Consider the following 24,207-nt stretch of genomic DNA (forward strand, 5'->3'; position numbering starts at 1 on the left):
GCAGAAGAACTAACCCGAGGCTGCGGTTTAATGGGATCTCTGGTTTTATCGGCCTCCAGGTGAGCGAGCAGCAGGTCCGTATGGAAGTGCTGCTGCGGCAGCAGCTGTTGGCGTCGCTGAGTTTCGCCCAAGTTCGTGTCACTGACGGGGAGTGGCACCACGTTCTGGTGGAGCTGAAAAGCATCAAAGACGGCAAAGACATCAAATACATGGCTGCTGTGTCTCTGGATTACGGCATGTTCCAGGTACAGGAGGGGCGCCTGCGGCACCAAAAGCTCAGATTTAAAAGGGATAAATGTTCAAACTTTAAACCGTGTTTTTCAAGCAGAAGTCGGTGGAGATCGGGAACGAGCTCCCAGGTCTGAAGCTGCAGACTCTTCACGTCGGAGGACTTCCAGGAGACGGAAACCTCGTCACCAGAGGATTTGTTGGCTGCATACAGGTGGGCGTGTTGGACGTTACTCGCATCTGTAACTGGTGCCCGAGCATTAGGGCTGCAGCGATACACTAATCTCACGATACGATACAATACAATGCAATACACGATATTCAGCCTACGATACGATTTGATACGATATGATTCGATACGATATTCAGCCAATGATTCGATACGATATTCAGCCAATGATTCGATACAATACGATTCGATACGATATTCAGCCAACGATTCGATACAATATGATTCGATACGATATTCAGCCAACGATTCGATACAATATGATTCGATACGATATTCAGCCAATGATTCAATACGATATTCAGCCAATGATTCAATACGATATTCAGCCAATGATTCGATACAATACGATTCAATACGATATTCAGCCAACGATTCGATACAATATGATTCGATACGATATTCAGCCTACGATGCGATATTCAGCCAACGATTCAATACGATATTCAGCCAACGATTCGATACAATATGATTCGATACGATATTCAGCCAATGATTCGATACAATACGATTCGATACGATATTCAGCCTACGATGCGATATTCAGCCAACGATTCAATACGATATTCAGCCAACGATTCGATACAATATGATTCGATACGATATTCAGCCAATGATTCGATACAATACGATTCGATACTATATTCAGCGAACGATTCAATACAATATGATTCGATACAATATGATTTGATACAATACCATTCGATACGATACAATATTCAGCCAACGATTAGATATGATGCGATACACTTACATAATTTTCTGGGGAAAAAAAGGGACAGTGTGATTTGACATGAAACATGAAACAAACAGAAACAAACGAACACGTCACAAACATGAAAGCTGTGCACTTTATACAACATTTTTATCAACTAATTTATCACCGTTTTGTATAATGTGACCCCCTGGCATTGTATTGTATTACCTTTAATGTTCTGTGTACGAAATATCGATAAAATTGCTCAGCCCTACCGAGCATCTCCTTCATCAGGTGTGCGCTCTCTCCATCAGGGCGTGCGCATGGGCGAGACGTCCACCAACGTGGCCAACGTGAACATGGCCCAGGGCCTGAAGATCCACGTGGAGGACGGCTGCGACCTGGCCGACCCCTGCGACACCAACATCTGCCCCGAGAACAGCCACTGCAGCGACGACTGGAGCACGCACACCTGCGTCTGCGACCCAGGTGACGCACGAACACGCTTAAAACCCCCTTAAAACACGCTTAAAACGCCCTTAAAACACGTTTAAAACACGCTCAGTACAGTTTGGATGTGACTTCTTCTTCTTCACCTGGCAGGTTACTTTGGGAAGGAGTGCGTGGACGCGTGTCAGCTCAACCCGTGTGAACACGTCTCCACGTGCGTTCGCAAGCCGAGCTCCTCCCACGGATACACCTGCGAATGCGGGCAGAACTACTACGGCCAGTACTGTGAAAACAAGTGAGAAGCCTCCCGCTTTACTGATGTTCAGAAAGGAAACAGAAATGAAACAGAGGGAAGGTTTGTGGCTCTGGAATCGGAGCTTGAAAGAGAAAGATGAGTCGGGCCCCCATGACACGCATCACTTCCTGTCTAAAGCAGGATGTTGGATTTCCCCTCGATGCATGACTGCTCCTCCAAAGGTGTTTGGTCTTTGCGGCCCTCATTCTGTCCCCTATCAGGCCGCTCAGGTGTTTCTGCAGTGCAGAGGAAGTTAAATAAAGATAGACTGAGCAGATAATCATCTGTTTACAAAGTCGGGGGCGGGGTTAAATTTGCAAATTTTTATTGAGTTTTTGTTTTCCATACAGGTGAACAACCACAATTCCACATTTTTCTCAATATCCTTCCCGTATTCAACAAACTATTGTGCCACATTCTGTATCTGTATTGAAGCATTATAACCTTTCTTTCCTTTATGTACTTCAGCCTAACACTTTCAGTACCTGGCATTTACTGTTCGTTCTTCCAACCTGTCTCCTAATTTTCCCATCTTCTCATTTAAATTTACCTGCAAATTAACTATAATATATAACTATATTAACAAAAATAAGTAAAAAAACAACAAATAAAAGACGTTTTTGCTTGAAATAAGCAAAAATAAATCTGCCAATGGAACTAGTGAAAATCGGCTTGTCAAGATTTCTTGAAATAAGATGTGATATTTAGGACTTTTGAGATAAAAGTGATCTTGAAATTAGCTTAAAAACCTCTTCAAATGAAAAAAAAAAAGCTTGTTTCATGTGAAATATGACTCAAAACAATTTGTTTTCAAGACTTTTTCATTTAACAAGATATTCCAGATGTATTGTATTAAAACAAGTCCCTATATCTGGCTGAAATGGTGCTGAGATACTCAATGAGACAAATATATATATATCCAGTGCACAATCTGTAGCTATGTAAGGGTTCCTCCTGTCCCCGGGGTTTTATTCAACAAAATCTGACCTCAATGGTGAAACAAAGTCCAACCAATTTTTCCAGTAATTCTTAAATTTGCCAGATTCTAATCGGATGGAAATCTTTCCATCATATAAATATTGTGCATTACGTCAACCCAATCTTCCAATCTTCAACCCAATCTTTCCTCCCATTTCTCCTCTGAAAGCCTCCAACTAGCCTCTTTTTCGCATTTCCCTTTTATATATGCGGTATTATTACCCTTCAAATTTTCCAATCTTGTGTATAATTTAGATATTAATTTTTTTCCCACGTTTGATTCATTTGCTGAAATAAACATCTTGATTATCCCCAATTCCAACTCATCTATTTTTATCTTTTTATTTTAGTTCTTCTGTATAATTCCTCAGTTGCAAGTATCTGTAAATAATCCTTATTATTCAGTCCATAATTGCTCTTTATATCCTCAAAACTTGGCGGCGGGTTTTTAACGCCTGACTGTCGCTGTGTCTCCTGACAGAGTGGAGAAGCCGTGTCCTCAGGGCTGGTGGGGCAGTCCCATGTGTGGGCCCTGCAGCTGTGACACAAGCCGAGGGTTTCACAAGGACTGCAACAAAACCACCGGAGAGTGCCGCTGCAAGGTGAGTGCACGCCCGGAAAAAGTGAAGAGGGTTTTACCACATGTGTTGGCAAGATTTCTCACATCAGAGCCAGAGAATATCACAGAAAAAGAACTGGATGGATGCTCCTTAAGGCGAGACACTACAGGTGAATAGGGTAATATTTTAAAATAATAGATCCATGAAACTTCCTCAGTTGATTACTTATGCAAGTATGAAAAAAGTTTTAGAAATTTGTATGTTTAATTATGTAAATTATGCATTATCTCATTAAATATGCGCACATTTGCATGTATTTCCGGAAGCAAGATCTGAACATGTGATAAAGCCAGGTGCAAAATTCTTGTTTCATTTTGTTTACACACAGAATGAAAAGAAAATTACAGAGGGATTTCAGGATATCTGCTTTCATTTCCTAGGAAATCAAAATATACTGTCCATAGCCTAAAAAACATTGATTTTCGCCATATTTTTTTATTATAATGTCACATAAATCAGGCCAGGAATGATTTATCAACAAATCCTTCTGTAAATATCTTCAGAATACTGCTAAGTGTATAACTGGAAAGTTTGGTGTTAGTAGGTGCTCCATAGGCTGAGATATCAATACTGGAAAAATACAAAAGAATGATTTTGAGAAAACTACATTTAAAGATTTAAATAGGGGAATTCAATACATTTGTATTTGTATTAGAGATAATTGCTCAAAAACAGAATAAATGTTCAGGCCCTTAGTAATACTAATATTGAATAAAATAATCTTATTAATAAAGAATACAAGCACAATACAATAAAAGATCGCATATCAGTTCATTGAGAGGTGCGACATGTATTAGCAGCCGCTGTCATTACCTCCCCTCGGTTCCCTAACGACAGTTTACGGTCAGGTGTGCTGCTTCCCGATGCTTCATCAGCTGATCTGATAGATTTTCTTTTATTGCATCTTGCAAAGTGCAATAGGGAAAGCCATTACCATACAGTTGGTGCTTTTGTTTTAAAAACAGGAAGTGAACCTACCCTCGTTGTAGCTAGTTTGAAACTGCCGTTTTGACAGGAAATGACGATCGGCGACGTCACGTTACGTTGCATCTTGGGTAGTTTGAGTGTGAGTAGTAACCTCATGATGCATACCCAACATTTCGGAGAATCTAGTATGCATCCGGGAACTTAAAAAAAGTTAAAATTAGTATGAGTAGTATGAGTAGTAGGATAAGTAGGCAGTTTGGAACACAGCCTCAGAGCTTTCCAACGATACCGGTCATGACAGACTTCAGTAAATAGGCGAAGCTCGGCTTTTTGGTAAATTCGGGAGAAACGTACTGCCGCGAGTAAACAAAATATGATGAAATAAACATTTTAATTTCTGTTTTTCAACGTTTTCTTTATAGCAGGTTGAAAGAACACATATTGAAGGAGTTTTTGCCTGCCGTGTCTCGCCTTAAAACAGCCGTTCATCGGGTTTCTATCGAGGTATCACAGAGCTTGAGTCATTTATCATCTCTGTTAATGGGACGCTAGCGAGCGCCTCAGATCTCACACGGTCGGTATTTTGAGACGATTTGTCATGTTCTCATCTGCTGAAACGCTCAGGTAGGTCGAAAGTGTCAAAATAAGCTCGGTGTGAATGCCAGGCTGCCGGTTTCCCCCTCAGAACAAGAGAAGTGTTTTTACCTGTCAGCGATATGAACCCATCAAGGCCTCGGGCGACATCTACACCGAACCTTTAATATCCAGACGCTGCAACAGGTCCTTCTGGGTTCATGTTATGGCTGGTTGGTGAATATGTTCTCTGTATGTGGAAAGTTTTCTTCTTTTTCTCATTACATAAAAACACCTGCCAGGCGTTTTTATGTAATGAGCCGGCTTCAAAATCAGCAGCTTTCTAGGTGAGTCTGCGTAACACATCATGGCTGTGTTCGAAACAGCATACTTCTCCTACTTCTCCTACTTCTCCTACTTCTCCTACTTCTCCTACTTCTCCTACTACTCCTACTAACTTTTTGAGTTAGTATGCGAGTTTGAGTAAGCGAGAAGTTCCCGGATGCATACTAGATTCTCCGAAATGTTGGGTATGCATCATGAGGTTACTACTCATACTCAAACTACCCAAGATGCAACGTAACGTGACGTCGCCGATCGTCATTTCCTGTCAAAACGGCAGTTTCAAGCTAGCTACAACGAGGGTAGGTTCACTTCCTGTTTTCAAAACAAAAGCACCAATTGTATGGTAATGGCTTTCCCTATGATAAAAGGCAACGGGTATTTTATTTTGTGAAAATAACAGGAAGTGCGTTGCTCACTGCGGCTAGCTTTAGCAGCGCCGAATTCGTGGGAACAAAATTGTAAACAGCCGGTATTTTGTCAGGTTTTCAACACGTTGGGGATCTAAACGACTACTTTCTCACCTGAAAATGTTTCAAATGTTGCTAAAGTTTACAGAGTTTAGAGCTTAAGAGAAATCAGCTTCAGGCCGGCTGATTTCGGCTCGGGCAGGAGCGAAATGCATTGTGGGTAAACGCTCTGCATACTGTCTGATCGATGAGTATGCAGTATGTAGTATGTAGTATGGAAGTATGCAGTATGCAGGATGTAGTATGGAAGTATGCAGTATGCAGTATGCAATATGTAGTATGCGGTTTCGAACACAGCCCATGTTTTCTGGGTCGTTTTTTTCCCCAGAAAGCAACAGGAATGAATCAAGTGAGCCAACCCTGATGTGGATGTTGGTCTGTTTGTTATTTAATCATCGTTGGTCCTGCAGGACAACCACTTCCGACCCGAGGGCGAAGACACCTGCCACCCCTGTGAGTGTTTCTCCGTCGGCTCCGAGTCTCGAACCTGCGACCCCGTCACCGGGCAGTGCCCCTGCAAGGGAGGAGTCATCGGTCGCCAGTGTAACCGCTGCGATTACCCCTTCGCTGAGGTCACACCCACCGGATGTGAAGGTGTGTAAATGAAGGATGTAGAAATTACAGGTGCAGGGGCTACGCTGCTACATGCTAACCGCTAGTTAGCCACAGAAACACAGAGGCTACGCTGCTACATGCTAACCGCTGGTTGGCCACAGAAACACAGAGGCTACGCTGCTGCATGCTAACCGCTAGTTAGCCACAAAAACACAGAGCCTACGCTGCTACATGCTAACCGCTAGTTAGCCACAGAAACACAGAGGCTACGCTGCTACATGCTAACTGCTAGTTAGCCACAGAAACACAGAGGCTACGCTGCTACATGCTAACCGCTAGTTAGCCACAGAAACACAGAGGCTACACTGCTACATGCTAACTGCTAGTTAGCCACAGAAACACAGAGGCTACGCTGCTACATGCTAACCGCTAGTTAGCCACAGAAACACAGAGGCTACGCTGCTACATGCTAACTGCTAGTTGGCCACAGAAACACAGAGGCTACGCTGCTACATGCTAACCACTAATTGGCCACAGAAACACAGAGGCTACGCTGCTACATGCTAACCGCTGGTTGGCCACAGAAACACAGAGGCTACGCTGCTACATGCTAACCACTAATTGGCCACAGAAACACAGAGGCTACGCTGCTACATGCTAACCGCTGGTTGGCCACAGAAACACAGAGGCTACGCTGCTACATGCTAACCGCTAGTTGGCCACAGAAACACAGAGGCTACGCTGCTACATGCTAACCACTAATTGGCCACAGAAACACAGAGGCTACGCTGCTACATGCTAACCGCTGGTTGGCCACAGAAACACAGAGGCTACGCTGCTACATGCTAACCGCTGGTTGGCCACAGAAACACAGAGGCTACGCTGCTACATGCTAACCGCTAGTTGGCCACAGAAACACAGAGGCTACGCTGCTACATGCTAACCGCTGGTTGGCCACAGAAACACAGAGGCTACGCTGCTACATGCTAACCGCTAGTTGGCCACAGAAACACAGAGGCTACGCTGCTACATGCTAACCACTAGTTGGCCACAGAAACACAGAGGCTACGCTGCTACATGCTAACCGCTAGTTAGCCACAGAAACACAGAGGCTACACTGCTACATGCTAACCACTAGTTGGCCACAGAAACACAGAGGCTACGCTGCTACATGCTAACCGCTGGTTGGCCACAGAACCACAGAGGCTACGCTGCTACATGCTAACCACTAGTTGGCCACAGAAACACAGAGGCTACGCTGCTACATGCTAACCACTAGTTGGCCACAGAAACACAGAGGCTACGCTGCTGCATGCTAACCGCTAGTTAGCCACAGAAACACAGAGGCTACACTGCTACATGCTAACCGCTAGTTGGCCACAGAAACACAGAGGCTACGCTGCTACATGCTAACCGCTGGTTGGCCACAGAACCACAGAGGCTACGCTGCTACATGCTAACCACTGGTTGGCCACCGAACCACAGAGGCTACGCTGCTACATGCTAACCACTGGTTGGCCACAGAAACACAGAGGCTACGCTGCTACATGCTAACCGCTGGTTGGCCACAGAACCACAGAGGCTACGCTGCTACATGCTAACCACTAGTTGGCCACAGAAACACAGAGGCTACGCTGCTACATGCTAACCACTAGTTGGCCACAGAACCACAGAGGCTACGCTGCTACATGCTAACCGCTGGTTGGCCACAGAACCACAGAGGCTACGCTGCTACATGCTAACCACTAGTTGGCCACAGAAACACAGAGGCTACGCTGCTACATGCTAACCACTAGTTGGCCACAGAAACACAGAGGCTACGCTGCTGCATGCTAACCGCTAGTTAGCCACAGAAACAGGATGGACACGTCACAGTTTGCCAGAAAGTCCTTAACCCATTTAGGCCTAAGACGCCTGGAAAAGAATGCCTGTAAAACCTACGGGCGATTTCAGAAAGACCCCCTAAAACCGGAAGTTTTTCTGGAAATTCAGCAATTGTGTCAACGCCTACTAAATGATTGATTTCTCAGCCTCTGTAGCAGATAGAAACAAAATTCAAAAAGTATTTGAGAGCTTAGACCTGTGGCTTTTCTATTTTCAATTAGAAAACAGTAATAAAATTAAATAAAATTAAATTTTATATTTAAATTATTTATTTATCTATTTATTTTATTGCCAGTAATCTCTTCGTACTGGCAGCACAAGGAGCCCATACACATTTCGTGTATGGACATAAACGTTTCCATCTCCGGCACAGTTACGTGTGACCACCTTGCCATCTTTGCTCGAGCTGGAGTCTGAAGTACCTGCTCACTGTATCTATTCGTCTCAGAAACGAGATGTGCCCAAAGCTCCTCAGTAAAAATATGATTAAATGCCTGCAACGGTGTGGCATCTGCAGGTAAACCGACTTTCACAACCCTTCAAAATCATCTTCAAACATATGTGCTCGCCATAAATCTCGATCAATTGGGTCAGCGCGTTCATCAGCATCATGAAAGCCAAGAAACTCCTCACAATCGCTCCCGTCTGAAATGTCTTCCCACTGAAAGTCCTCCATGCTTGTTCGATGTAACTTAACTTCAAAACAATGACACGAGGAACATGACGACACTCACGTCTCTATTATAATGCATTTAATTGGCGCAGAGGTCAATAATTGGTGCAAAATAACCTTATACATGAAAAAAGACGTGTACGCTTTCCCGGCCTTAAAGGTAGAATAACGCAACAGCGCCCCCGGCTTTAAAGGTAGAAATGCGGCAATGCTTTCCCGGCCTCAAAGGGTTAAAGGAGCTGCAGAGTTCTGGAAAAAGGTGTTCTGGACAGACGGACCCAGAGCCGGTCGGCTGATTCACATCCAGCTGAGCCGGCCTTCTGTGGGCTGAAGGAGAGACTTAAAGGGGCAAACTGAGGGCTAAAGATGGCTGCTGTAATGGAGCCGCCATCACTCTGTCCCAAACATTATGGAGGACTCGGAGTTGAGATGATTTTAATGGATTTAAGGGATGATGATCAGAAGTGGGATGTTTTGTTTCTTGAAATGTTCCGGGTTCACAGAGTTGGCCCGGATGAATCGGCGAAGTGTCAGAGGAAAACAAACGCTGTCGCTCACATCCGCTGGTGCTGCCGTTGAGCTAACTTTGCATCTTTGTCGCCACCCAGTCAAGCAGAAGAGGCGAGTCCGGCCGGTTAGCTAACTTGGCAACGCCGCGCGGCACACACAAAGAAGAAAGACAAAGCGACTGTCAGTGTCTGACCCGACATGAAGCTCCTCAGAGCCCGAGAACGTGTTCAGACTTTGAATACATGCAAAAATCCGCTGCAATTGTTCTCCTAAATGTTTATTTGAGTTAATCTATTGTCTGTTTAAATGATTGATTCAGACAGATTGTGATTTTTTTTTAAATTCATTTTATTTAACCTTTCTTTAACCAGGAAATGGTCCCATTGAGTTACAATAACTCTTCTGCCAGGGAGTCCTGGCCAAAAAGGCGGCTTAAAAAACTTACATTACATAAAACACAAGAGACAAGACAAAACCACTACTACATCACATCTAAACAGAAGTAAACATATTAAAACTGAGTGTACAAAGACACTAAAAAACAGACAGCGAACAAGGAATGAAATTAAAAACAATTGCAGTGGTCAGTTAATGATAATTTTAAAGAATTTATGGATGGAAGAACTTCAAGATTTAGAGTAGCTTGAAGTTCATTCCAAGCTTTTGGCGTGAATGATGAAAAGGCTGTTTTCCCAAGTTCAGTTCTTGTAAGTGGAATATGTAAAAGTATTTTTTCTGATGCAGGGGAGGAATGAAGTTAATTTGGTTTATTATTACCCCCCGAAAAGCCTTACGCAGAACTGGTGAACCTACAGCAGCTTTCTGTTTTTAGACCCTAAAAAAGCCACAAAACTCAGGTTTAATAAATCCAAAATGAGTCACTGTTATGGTTAATGAAACAGTACATCACAGAGACGCTTCTTCGGCCAGAGCAGACATATTTCTGGTTAATGTTTGAGTGGTTTAGTTCCAGTTTCATGGTTTTAAACTGCCGTCTTCTCCCCCCGCAGTGATGTACGGGGGCTGTCCCAAGGCGTTTGATGCAGGGATCTGGTGGCCCAAGACCAAATTTGGACGCCCCGCGGCCATGAACTGCCCCAAAGGATCCATCGGTGAGTAGCTTTGTCCTCGAGTCGCTTTAAATTATGTAATACAGGTGAGTCAAAAGGCTGAAAGGCATCGAATATGTGACGGAGATGCTGAAGAGTTCCATTTTATTACAATCAGCCTCGAACCTAAAACAAGTGGAATGTCTGATGAACACAAACAGGAGGACGAGGATGGAGAAAAGCCTAGAAAAGTACAGAGTTTGATTCAGGCGTCATGGAAACGGGCGTCTGTGTGAAGCTAAGCTAACTGGTTTGATCTGATCACATTTAACAAACTTTTTCTTTCAAAGGTTGAATTTAAGGATTTAATTTGACATAGAAAACAAACTGTGAGGCAGAAAGCTGTGTTTTAGTGAGTTTAAAGTGTTTTTAAGGCAACGCCCTCTGAGGCTTAGACAACACGCCAGTTTAAGCTCTCTGATTGGTCCGTGACTCCGACAGATTTCAAACTGCTGGAAAAGCAGCAGGAGCTCAAAGCGCTAACTGTAACTCCCTCCTCTTAAAGTTTCTGTGTGTGGAGCGAATAAAGAAGCAGAGTTCACTGATCTCTCCCCAGTAAAACACAGCGTTTCTTTCCTGGTTACCGCCGCCCCTTAGTAACGGCCGTCGCCATGGTGACCCCTTTGTTGTGTCTCATCGGGGAGCTGGTCTCGATCTCGCAGCTCCCTCTGGCTGCCGTTTCCCTCCTGAGGAGGCTGAGCTTTGACATTTTTTAAAGATGGGAAAGGTCGGAGCTCGTTTTTAGAGCAGATCTGATCAGAAGGTTCGGGCTTCTTATTCTCTAAAGACACGAGAAGTGACGAATGAAAGACCACGAAAGGTGGCCGGGTGACTTTAAACCGCTGAACGTGTTCGGATGAATGCTTTTACGGCTGAAAATGTACGTTTTGTCGGTATTTTGCACCTCGGCTGCCTCCTTATGTCCTGTTTTGTTGTATTTTTCAGGTACCGCCATCCGTCACTGCAGCGATGAGAAGGGCTGGCTGTCGCCTGAGCTCTTCAACTGCACCGCCGCCACCTTCTCCCATCTGAAGAAACTGGTGGGTGTCCCAGCCCAGCAGGCTGGGCCTACAGCAGCTTAACTATGGGATGTTTCAGGCTCACCTGAGCCATCCCTAACTATAAGCTTTATCAGAAAGTAAAGTTTTAAGCCTGATGTTAGAGGTAGAGAGGGGCCTGATAACTGAAGGCTCTGCCTCCCAAACTGGCAGCTGGTTCCTCAGAGAGGGGCCTGATAACTGAAGGCTCTGCCTCCCAAACTGGCAGCTGGTTCCTCAGAGAGGGGCCTGATAACTGAAGGCTCTGCCTCCCAAACTGGCAGCTGGTTCCTCAGAGAGGGGCCTGATAACTGAAGGCTCTGCCTCCCAAACTGGCAGCTGGTTCCACAGAGAGGGGCCTGATAACTGAAGGCTCTGCCTCCCAAACTGGCAGCTGGTTCCACAGAGAGGGGCCTGATAACTGAAGGCTCTGCCTCCCAAACTGGCAGCTGGTTCCACAGAGAGGGGCCTGATAACTGAAGGCTCTGCCTCCCAAACTGGCAGCTGGTTCCACAGAGAGGGGCCTGATAACTGAAGGCTCTGCCTCCCAAACCGGCAGCTGGTTCCACAGAGAGGGGCCTGATAACTGAAGGCTCTGCCTCCCAAACTGGCAGCTGGTTCCCACAGAGAGGGGCCTGATAACTGAAGGCTCTGCCTCCCAAACTGGCAGCTGGTTCCACAGAGAGGGGCCTGATAACTGAAGGCTCTGCCTCCCATACTGGCAGCTGGTTCCCACAGAGAGGGGCCTGATAACTGAAGGCTCTGCCTCCCATACTGGCAGCTGGTTCCACAGAGAGGGGCCTGATAACTGAAGGCTCTGCCTCCCATACTGGCAGCTGGTTCCCACAGAGAGGGGCCTGATAACTGAAGGCTCTGCCTCCCAAACTGGCAGCTGGTTCCACAGAGAGGGGCCTGATAACTGAAGGCTCTGCCTCCCAAACCGGCAGCTGGTTCCCACAGAGAGGGGCCTGATAGCTGAAGGCTCTGCCTCCCAAACTGGCAGCTGGTTCCACAGAGAGGGGCCTGATAACTGAAGGCTCTGCCTCCCATACTGGCAGCTGGTTCCCACAGAGAGGGGCCTGATAACTGAAGGCTCTGCCTCCCAAACTGGCAGCTGGTTCCACAGAGAGGGGCCTGATAACTGAAGGCTCTGCCTCCCAAACCGGCAGCTGGTTCCCACAGAGAGGGGCCTGATAACTGAAGGCTCTGCCTCCCATACTGGCAGCTGGTTCCACAGAGAGGGGCCTGATAACTGAAGGCTCTGCCTCCCATACTGGCAGCTGGTTCCCACAGAGAGGGGCCTGATAACTGAAGGCTCTGCCTCCCAAACTGGCAGCTGGTTCCACAGAGAGGGGCCTGATAACTGAAGGCTCTGCCTCCCAAACTGGCAGCTGGTTCCCACAGAGAGGGGCCTGATAACTGAAGGCTCTGCCTCCCAAACTGGCAGCTGGTTCCCACAGAGAGGGGCCTGATAACTGAAGGCTCTGCCTCCCAAACCGGCAGCTGGTTCCCACAGAGAGGGGCCTGATAACTGAAGGCTCTGCCTCCCATACTGGCAGCTGGTTCCACAGAGAGGGGCCTGATAACTGAAGGCTCTGCCTCCCATACTGGCAGCTGGTTCCCACAGAGAGGGGCCTGATAACTGAAGGCTCTGCCTCCCAAACTGGCAGCTGGTTCCACAGAGAGGGGCCTGATAACTGAAGGCTCTGCCTCCCAAACCGGCAGCTGGTTCCCACAGAGAGGGGCCTGATAGCTGAAGGCTCTGCCTCCCAAACTGGCAGCTGGTTCCACAGAGAGGGGCCTGATAACTGAAGGCTCTGCCTCCCAAACTGGCAGCTGGTTCCACAGAGAGGGGCCTGATAACTGAAGGCTCTGCCTCCCAAACTGGCAGCTGGTTCCACAGAGAGGGGCCTGATAACTGAAGGCTCTGCCTCCCAAACTGGCAGCTGGTTCCACAGAGAGGGGCCTGATAACTAAAGGCTCTGCCTCCCAAACCGGCAGCTGGTTCCCACAGAGAGGGGCCTGTTAACTGAAGGCTCTGCCTCCCAAACTGGCAGCTGGTTCCACAGAGAGGGGCCTGATAACTGAAGGCTCTGCCTTGTGTCCTTTGTTTGACCTCGTTTCAGACAGATTGTGATTTCTTCTCCGTGCTTTTGGTAGATTTAACAAAGTATTTCAGCTATTGTGTTTGAAATCTAATACTCGAGGCTTAAACCTCTCAAAGTCTCCGTAATCCCAGGATTGTTCTCTGCTCCGACCCGCTTATTCTTTTTTTTTATCCCCCCCAGAACGAGGACCTGCGTCGGAACACTTCCCGGATGGACAGCGAGCACTCCAAGGTCATCGTGCGGTTGCTCCACGGCGCCACGAACAACACGCCGCGCTACTTCGGGAACGACGTGAAGACGGCGGCGCAGCTGCTGAACCACGTGCTGCAGTTTGAGAGCCGGCAGGCCGGGTTCGACCTCACCGCCATGAAGGACGCCGACTTCAACGAGGTAGAGGAGACACGAACGGGTTCCCAGTGTGCGCCACAGCGCCCCCCGCTGGTGGATTAGAAACACACTTATCTTCAAAGCTTATTCTGGGAGTGACCTTTGACCTTTGATCTGAGGTCGGACAAACAAATTAACAATGTCGTCAGGATTAGTTATTTTCTAGAAGTTAAAATGTTTTTAAGTCGTCATGACCTTGAGAAAGCCGTCCATCCCCTAATAAGTTCAACGTAAAATTAATTAAAATCTACACTATTTCATTTAGTCATTTGTAGTTACTTACAACCCCGTGTGTCACATTAAAGTGTAGTTTTACTTTAAGACACAGACTTGCTTTGACTATCTCATAATTATGAGATGGCATTTATTTTTTTGTAACAAAAAATAAAAAAATACTGTAGATTTGTACATAGCGAATGTTTATTCACTATTTTTATTTATTTTATTTTATTTTATGTTTATTTAATTCTATTTGCTTGTTTTTTTACTACTTTAATTGTTTTCATATCTTCACTGTACGCTGCTTCAACAAAACAATTTCCCAAATTGGGATGAATAAAGTATCTATCTATCTATCTATCTATCTATCTATCTATCTATCTATCTATCTATCTATCTATCTATCTATCTGTCTATCTATCTGTCTATCTATCTATCTATCTATCTATCTATCTATCTATCTATCTATCTATCTATCTATCTATCTATCTATCTATCTATCTATCTATCTATCTAAAATTTATTTTTATTTAGTGGCAGAAACGGGCTTCCATACATTCCTGTTTCGGCAGCACCTTTTGTTTCTTTCTGATAAATTCTCAGTTTACCTCACACAATGGTCTGCAGCCTCCTGTAAGTCCTGCGTTTGGGTCTTTTCTTCCCTTTTGCTACAGCTATGAAGACATTTTCCTCACTCACTCACCCAAAATATCACAACCATATACAAAGTGACAGAAAATCTGTCTGTTAAGTAAAGAATCCCCCCTTATCCAGTCTAATCTTTAGGTTAATTGCTGCATTTTCTGAGCATGCAGGATGGTCCTAATCAGACTGAATCCCACTGTGAAAATGAATCAAAATGCTTCGTGCCTTTTTAAAATGAAAGAGCTTTAAACATGTACGACTGATCATAACACACACTGCGCTGAGTTGTCACAATTATTAATTATTAATCGTCATGACCTTGAGAAACTAGAGAAATTATAGAACTGATTTTAAACTTTTAATGTTTGTTTTTAAAGCTCTTAGCGGCCTCGCCCCGTCGTATTTATCTGAGCTTTTAACAGTCCTGGCAGAGCTCTGAGGTCAGCAGATCAGTTTCTGCTGGAAGTGCCCAGGTCAGAATACAAACCCTGGGGTGAGCGAGCCTTTTCCCAAAGCTGCCCCCAGGCTCTGGAATAAGCCCCCCGTCCAGCTGCGTCTTATTTCTGACCTGGGCCTCTTCAGATCCAGGCTAAAAACCTGCTTATTTAGGATGGCTTTAATACCCAGTAGCATGATGACACTTTTATCTTATTTTATCTTATTCGATTTTGTTGTATTTTATTGCTTTCACTGTTCTTTTATTGTTTTTATTTGTTTTTACTTCTTCTTCTCTTTATTTACTACCTGCTGTAAAGCACTTTGGTACACCATAAGGATTGTCTGTAAAGGGCTGTTTCTGATTTTATAAAGACATGCTAATTCAGATGCTAGCATTAGCATGCTAACGTTAGCTTGCTAGCTGCTAACATTTATTTTCCTTTTGCACTTAGTTGCATTTTTGTAATGCACCGTAAGGATCGTCTGTAAAGGGCTGTTTAAATAAAGTACATTTACATTTATGTTTCAGATTTTATAAAGACATGCTAATTCAGATGCTAACATTAGCATGCTAACGTTAGCTAGTTAGCTGCTAACGTCTATTTTTCTAATTCACCATGAGGATCGTCTGTAAAGGCCTGTTTAAATAAAATACATTTACATTTATAATGTTTCTAATTGGTTCTGATGCATGATTTCTCTAAACGTTTTTTTTCCCAGAATTTGGTGCGAGCGGGCAGCGCCATCCTGGACCCGGACACCAAGGAGCACTGGGAGCAGATCCAGAGGACGGAGGGCGGCACCGCCCACCTGCTGCACAACTTCGAGGAGTACGCCAACACGCTGGCGCGCAACGTCAGGAAGACGTACCTGAAACCGTTCACCATCGTCACCGACAACATGAGTGAGTGCAGCGGGTGCAGCGGGTGGAGCAGGAAGCTGGAACCAAGCTCATCCTTTTCCTTCTGTCTCCTCCTCTCCGGCCCTTTTCTGCTCCACAGTTTTAACCGTGGACTACCTGGACGTGTCCGACCCGGAGAGGGCCACGTTGCCTCGATTCCAGGACATCCAGGAGCCCGTCGCCAAGGAGCTGCGGTCCTCCGTCCACTTCCCGCAGTTTGACCTGCGCGCTCAGGTCCCCGACGGTAAGAGGACGCTCGGACTCCTGAGAGAGAATACGGCCCGGCGTGGACCTGAATGTGATGAAAGGCGGTTTAAAATGTCCCAAAGAGTCATTTCCTGCAATCCCTGAACAACAGCCCATAGATACTCTGTTCCCTACAGATCTATCTCACAAAGGCACTTTGAACTTAATTGTTCAAAACTTAATTGAACTTAATTAACAAAGGAACTTAATAGTGAGAATGCCTTAAAGCTGTTCCTGTTTCTCTTTATTATTATTTTTCCGCCAGTTTTCGGCACCTAACTACTCCTGCATACTTTCAGCTATGTCTACAATGTTAGTATCAAAACGTTCAGCTCTTTCAGCAGATTTCTGCTATCATCTTTGGTGTTTTTAACTTTTACACTTTTTAAGATATTGATCTTTTATTCAAATTTTCCCGTCATTCAAATGAATGGAAACCGCTTTCAGCTCTTCTAAATCATCTCCCTCTTTCCAACCCAACTACTTCTGCATGCTTTCAGCTAGAGACACCATTCAAACTCTAAATGGGTCAAAAGACATTCAGCTATTACTAACTGTTTCAGCTTTTTCAAATATTCAGCCAATTTTTAAATATGACAGTTTCAAAAACATGAACATTTTGCTCCTTCTTGATTTTTATGAATGAGCACACAGTTGAGTGCGTGCTGATAAGTTTCAACTTTTTCATTTTTTTCAAACAAATTCCTCTAACTTTCATACAGTTTAACTTACAGAAATAAATTATACCTTATTCATACCTTTATACGCTCAGTTTGACCAATGCCTTTTCGTGCAGCGTAAGGGGGCTGAGGTGCGCTCCATTTTGTATGTTAATGCACTACGAGGGTGGGCAAACGGGTTTACCTTTGGAAAATGTGGGGGGGATGAAATCATCTTGCTGTAAAAATGGGGGTGTCGAAACACCCCCATTCCCCACGGGGGGGTCACAAACAGCTGAATAGATGTGGGCTTATATAACCCCACAATATCAGGAGGTTCTGATGGATAAATACCCCCGGACCCCCGTTATTGGACCGCTGTGTTAGATTCTAACTCCGCCTTCTTTCCGTCTAACCCAGCAGAACCCACTCCCGCCCCTCCGACCCAGGCCCCGCCCCCCCAGGAGGAGGAGGAGCCCACGGCGTCGGACAGGAGACGCCGCCACCTGGAGCCGCCTGCCCCTCTGCCCGTTGCCGTGGTGATCGTCTACAGGTCACTGGGGCGGCTGCTCCCAGAAAGATACGACCCGGACCGCCGGAGTCTAAGGTACAGAAAGTTTAACCCGACTCTTCAGCTGTGTTCGAAACCACATCCTACATACTTCCATACTACATACTACATACTGCATACTACATACTACATACTACATACTGCATACTACATACTACATACTACATACTACATACTGCATACTACATACTACATACTACATACTGCATACTGCATACTACATACTACATACTACATACTGCATACTACATACTGCATACTACATACTGCATCCTACATACTGCATACTACATACTGCATACTACATACTACATACTACATACTACATACTGCATACTACATACTACATACTGCATACTACATACTGCATACTACATACTGCATCCTACATACTGCATACTACATACTGCATACTACATACTGCATACTGCATACTACATACTACATACTACATACTACATACTGCATACTACATACTGCATACTACATACTGCATCCTACATACTGCATACTACATACTGCATACTACATACTGCATACTACATACTACATACTGCATACTACATACTGCATACTACATACTGCATACTACATACTGAATACTACATACTGCATCCTACATACTGCATACTACATACTGCATACTACATACTGCATACTGCATACTACATACTGAATACTTGCATACTGCATACTACATACTGCATACTGCATACTACATACTGCATACTGCATACTGCATATTACATACTACATACTGCATACTACATACTGCATACTACATACTGCATACTGCATACTACATACTACATACTGCATACTACATACTGCATACTACATACTGCATACTACATACTGCATACTGCATACTACATACTGAATACTTGCATACTGCATACTACATACTGCATACTGCATACTGCATATTACATACTGCATACTACATTCTGCATACTGCATACCGCATACTGCATACTACATACTGCATACTACATACTGAATACTGCATACTACATACTGCATACTGCATACTACATACTGCATACTACATACTACATACTGCATACTGCATACTACATACTACATACTGCATACTACATACTGCATACTACATACTGCATACTGCATACTACATACTGCATACTGCATACTGCATACTACATACTGCATACTGCATACTACATACTGTATACTGCATACTACATACTGCATACTACATACTACATACTGCATACTACATACTACATACTGCATACTGCATACTACATACTGCATACTACATACTACATACTGCATACTGCATACTACATACTGAATACTTGCATACTACATACTGCATACTGCATACTACATACTGCATACTACATACTACATACTGCATACTGCATACTACATACTGAATACTTGCATACTGCATACTACATACTGCATACTGCATACTACATACTGCATACTACATACTGCATACTGCATACTACATACTGCATACTGCATACTACATACTGCATACTACATACTGCATACTACATACTACATACTGCATACTGCATACTACATACTGCATACTGCATACTACATACTGAATACTTGCATACTGCATACTACATACTGCATACTGCATACTGCATACTACATACTACATACTGCATACTACATACTACATCCTACATACTGCATACTACATACTACATACTGCATACTGCATACTTGCATACTGCATACTACATACTGCATACTGCATACTTGCATACTACATACTACATACTGCATACTGCATACTACATACTGCATACTACATACTGCATACTGCATACTACATACTACATACTACATACTGCATACTTGCATACTGCATACTACATCCTACATACTGCATACTACATACTGCATACTTGCATACTGCATACTGCATACTGCATACTACATACTGCATACTGCATACTACATACTGCATACTACATACTGCATACTACATACTGCATACTGCATACTACATACTACATACTGCATACTGCATACTACATACTGCAAACTACATACTGCATACTACATACTGCATACTGCATACTACATACTGCATACTGCATACTACATACTACATACTGCATACTACATACTACATACTGCATACTACATACTGCATACTACATACTACATACTGCATACTACATACTACATACTACATACTGCATACAGCATACTACATACTACATACTGCATACTACATACTACATACTGCATACTACATACTGCATACTGCATACTTGCATACTGCATACTGCATACTGCATACTACATACTGCATACTGCATACTACATACTGCATACTTGCATACTGCATACTACATACTACATACTGCATACTGCATACTACATACTGCATACTACATACTGCATACTGCATACTACATACTGCATACTACATACTACATACTACATACTGCATACTACATACTGCATACTACATACTTGCATACTGCATACTACATACTGCATACTTGCATACTGCATACTGCATACTACATACTGCATACTGCATACTACATACTGCAAACTGCATACTGCATACTGCATACTTGCATACTGCATACTGCATACTACATACTGCATACTACATACTGCATACTGCATACTACATACTACATACTGCATACTACATACTGCATACTACATACTACATACTGCATACTACATACTACATACTACATACTGCATACAGCATACTACATACTACATACTGCATACTCATCGATCAGACAGTATGCAGAGCGTTTACCCACAATGCATTTCGCCCCTGCCCGAGCCGAAATCAGCCGGCCTGAAGCTGATTTCTCTTAAGCTCTAAACTCTGTAAACTTTAGCAACATTTGAAACATTTTCAGGTGAGAAAGTAGTCGTTTAGATCCCCAACGTGTTGAAAACCTGACAAAATACCGGCTGTTTACCATTTTGTTCCCACGAATTCGGTGCTACTAAAGCTAGCCGCAGTGAGCTAACGCACTTCCGGTTATTTTCACAAAATAAAATACCCGTTGCCTTTTATCATAGGGAAAGCCATTACCATACAGTTGGTGCTTTTGTTTTGAAAACAGGAAGTGAACCTACCCTCGTTGTAGCTAGCTTGAAACTGCCGTTTTGACAGGAAATGACGATCGGCGACGTCACGTTACGTTGCATCTTGGGTAGTTTGAGTATGAGTAGTAACCTCATGATGCATACCCAACATTTAGGAGAATCTAGTATGCATCCGGAAACTTAAAAAAAGTTAAAGTTAGTAGGAGAAGTAGGAGAAGTATGCGGTTTCGAACACAGCCCTTGTGTTTAAATCCAGATGTGAAACCATAAAAAGACGGTTTGTCTGTGTTCAGGCTCCCCAACCGTCCAGTTATCAACACCGCCATCGTGAGCGCCACCATCCACAGCGAAGGCCCGCCCCTTCCTGCCACCCTGGACCCGCCGCTCACTTTGGCGTACACCTTGCTGGAGACGGAGGAGCGCACGAAGCCCGTCTGCGTGTTCTGGGACCACTCCATCCCGTGAGTGTTCAGCAGCCTCCTTCAGAATGATAATCAAACTGTGACTGACCGATGTTCTGGTGTTTAGGAGCGGCGGCGGCGGCTGGTCCTCCAAAGGCTGCGAGGTGCTCAACAGGAACAGCAGCCACATCAGCTGCCAGTGCAACCACATGACCAGCTTCGCCGTGCTGATGGACGTCTCCAAGCGGGAGGTATACGCTCACAGCCTTTCCTTTAAAACTCCCTTAAAGGGACAGTTCGCCTCTTCTGACATGAAGCTGTGTAACATCCCATATCAGCAGCATCATTTCTGAACATCTTCTTACCCCCTGCTGCGTCCTGTGAGCAGAGTTCCAGCCTCGTTTTGGTGTTGATGAAGGTAGTCCGGCTAGTTGGCTGGGGTTTAAAAAATAAAGCGTTTTGCTTCTCAGAACAATATGCGTTCAACAGAGTAATACATTTGCATCACAAAATGGTTCTCCAGGAAAAAGTCAGAACTCACAATCTCTTGGCCCTATTTTCTCTCCCTTCGTATCACTGCCTGCTGTGCAGACCGAGCAGCTATCGCTTTTTTTTTTTAAACATATATTTATAGGTTTTTCATGTTAATATAACAACATCCAACAATTTAAACATCAAAAACATATGGCAGTAAAGAAAATAATAATTAAATGATTAAAAAAGATACAATAAACCGCAGTAATTAGTCAGTAAATTACTGTGCAGTGAATATGAAATAATCTAAATAAACAAATATATAAATAAAAATAATAATAATAAATTTAAAAAAGTATTCAAAATGTAGGTTACAGCTTGCACTCCCAACAACAAATTAAATAATTTTCATTATCTCATTTTCCCTCCCTCAACAATTCCAGAAATATCCTCCAAATATCATAAAATTCAGAAGCCCGCTTTATAACAATATAGGTCAGTTTCTCAAGATCCAAACTCAATGTATGTATTACTCTGTTGAACGCATATTGTTCTGAGAAGCAAAACGCTTTATTTTTTAAACCCCAGCCAACTAGCCGGACTACCTTCATCAACACCAAAACGAGGCTGGAACTCTGCTCACAGGACGCAGCAGGGGGTAAGAAGATGTTCAGAAATGATGTTGCTGATATGGGATGTTACACAGCTTCATGTCAGAAGAGGCGAACTATCCCTTTAAAGCTTCCTGCCTCGCTAACTGTGCTCGTCCCTCCGCAGCACGGCGACGTCCTGCCCCTGAAGATCGTGACCTACACCACGGTGTCGGCGTCGCTGTTCCTCCTCCTCCTCACCTTCATCCTGCTGTGCGTCCTGCACCGGCTGCGCTCCAACCTGCACTCCATCCACAGGAACCTGGTGGCCACGCTCTTCTTCTCCGAGCTCGTCTTCCTGCTCGGCATCAATCAGACCGACAACATGGTCAGTGAGCGATACAATCCAACTTTATTAACAAAGCACGATGAAAAACAACCGATATGAAGCAAAGAAAGTCATTTAAAAACATAAATTAACCATAAAACACAAGTAAAAGCTGCTGACGACATTCGAGCTGAATAGAAATAGTCTGAAGGTGCAGCAGAACATTTAGGGATTTAAAAGTATTTTAAAATGTATCTGCAGCCAGTGGAGTCAGGCCAAAATGGGGACACCCCCCCCCCCTCTACATAGCGTGAAAGATAGTTTCACTGAGAGAAGATAGCGTTGATAATAAGCTGCCATAAAGCTGATGTCTTTTCCCTGGAGCTCTGTGGTTATTCTAGCAGGACGATGTCAGATCTTGCTTTGTTACGCTTCCATCGGTCTGGAAACATACTAGCTTATCGCTAACATGCTAGCATTGTCATAGGCATTAGCATTAGTGTTAGCATTGTTGTAGAGTGCTACATTGGGCAAAAGAAGGTGTTTTTGATGTTGCCATGGGTGCCAGGGGTCACAGTTCGGGTACTACTTGGCTAGCTTTAACTACACTGTTTGAATTAACAAATGAAGCAGGACGAAGTCAGATCTGGCTTTGTTACGCTTCCATCGGTCTGGCTTCATAGATTTAATTTAAGGAGGAGAATCGGACGACAAAAAGCACACGCTGTTGAGCAGCTTAAATCCTGCGTCCAGCAAAGATGGACTCAAATTCAAATAATTAAGAGTCATAAGGGCGATGGAACACAAACAGAAATCTATCCCAGCTTTTTACAATGGATCAAATTCACTCAGTGGGGTCACATGGCCCTGAAAGGATCAGATTATTGGCTAAATTACAATCAGACTGAGCTGAGTAAGGGTAATTCTCCTTGGATATGTGGCGGTGAATGAATGGGATCAGAGGCACAAAGCGTGTCATACCCCGGTATGATAGGTGGCGCTGTACCCATTCCAGCTGTTGCTAATAGAGCCACTTCCTGTTGACCTCTTCACCACCAACAACAACAACAAACTCAGGCGTTGGAGAAAGATGGAGAACGCAGAGCCAGATGAAGCTACGTCCCTCTACATTTGCTCTGTGATGAGCTGCTTGTTGCACAAACTCGATGCCCAACGGAGCATTCTCCATCGCGTTGTTTGTTTCTTTCTGACGGCGACAACAACAGGAATATCGTCTCCTTTGACTTCCGGGTCACGACCCCGGGAAAACATCTGGAGCATGCGCAGAACGCAAAGTCTGATTCACCACGTGCTTCAGCGTCTACAAGCAGGTTTAGAGTGACTTTCAGCCCAGTTATCTCGGGGTCTGAATCCCATCCGATCCAGTTCTTAGTCAGATTAAGGTGTCTACATGCACTTAATAACTCAGTCTGATTGTGATTTAGCCAATAATCCGATCCTTTCAGTGCCATGTGACCCCACTGAGTGAGAAAGGCATCTCAAAGTGGAAAAAAAACTGCCCTGATCTGCTCAGCATCACTTTAACCCCAAGATTTGCGATGGTTGAGCTGATTTTCTGGGCCACAGA

At 44.3% G+C, this 24,207-nt stretch overlaps 1 protein-coding gene across 5 annotated transcripts in view; it reads left to right on the plus strand.

The window, feature by feature from the left end:
- Positions 1 to 24,207, plus strand: part of celsr1a (cadherin EGF LAG seven-pass G-type receptor 1a) — a 149,348-nt gene that overhangs the window by 103,521 nt on the left and 21,620 nt on the right. For 4 of the 5 annotated variants that reach the window (XM_075471306.1, XM_075471305.1, XM_075471308.1 and 1 more), the window contains 15 exons: positions 60 to 245; positions 329 to 442; positions 1,469 to 1,643; positions 1,758 to 1,899; positions 3,359 to 3,479; positions 6,220 to 6,403; positions 10,442 to 10,543; positions 11,486 to 11,580; positions 13,866 to 14,075; positions 16,095 to 16,278; positions 16,376 to 16,519; positions 17,601 to 17,787; positions 21,120 to 21,287; positions 21,355 to 21,478; positions 22,479 to 22,679. In XM_075471306.1, the coding sequence (XP_075327421.1) occupies positions 60 to 245; positions 329 to 442; positions 1,469 to 1,643; positions 1,758 to 1,899; positions 3,359 to 3,479; positions 6,220 to 6,403; positions 10,442 to 10,543; positions 11,486 to 11,580; positions 13,866 to 14,075; positions 16,095 to 16,278; positions 16,376 to 16,519; positions 17,601 to 17,787; positions 21,120 to 21,287; positions 21,355 to 21,478; positions 22,479 to 22,679 (2,337 nt within the window). The remainder of the gene's footprint in view (positions 1 to 59; positions 246 to 328; positions 443 to 1,468; positions 1,644 to 1,757; positions 1,900 to 3,358; positions 3,480 to 6,219; positions 6,404 to 10,441; positions 10,544 to 11,485; positions 11,581 to 13,865; positions 14,076 to 16,094; positions 16,279 to 16,375; positions 16,520 to 17,600; positions 17,788 to 21,119; positions 21,288 to 21,354; positions 21,479 to 22,478; positions 22,680 to 24,207) is intronic. The other variant, XM_075471307.1, reaches the window with a different exon arrangement.

This window comes from Odontesthes bonariensis, chromosome 8 (assembly GCF_027942865.1).
Source record: "Odontesthes bonariensis isolate fOdoBon6 chromosome 8, fOdoBon6.hap1, whole genome shotgun sequence".
NCBI lineage: Eukaryota > Metazoa > Chordata > Actinopteri > Atheriniformes > Atherinopsidae > Odontesthes > Odontesthes bonariensis.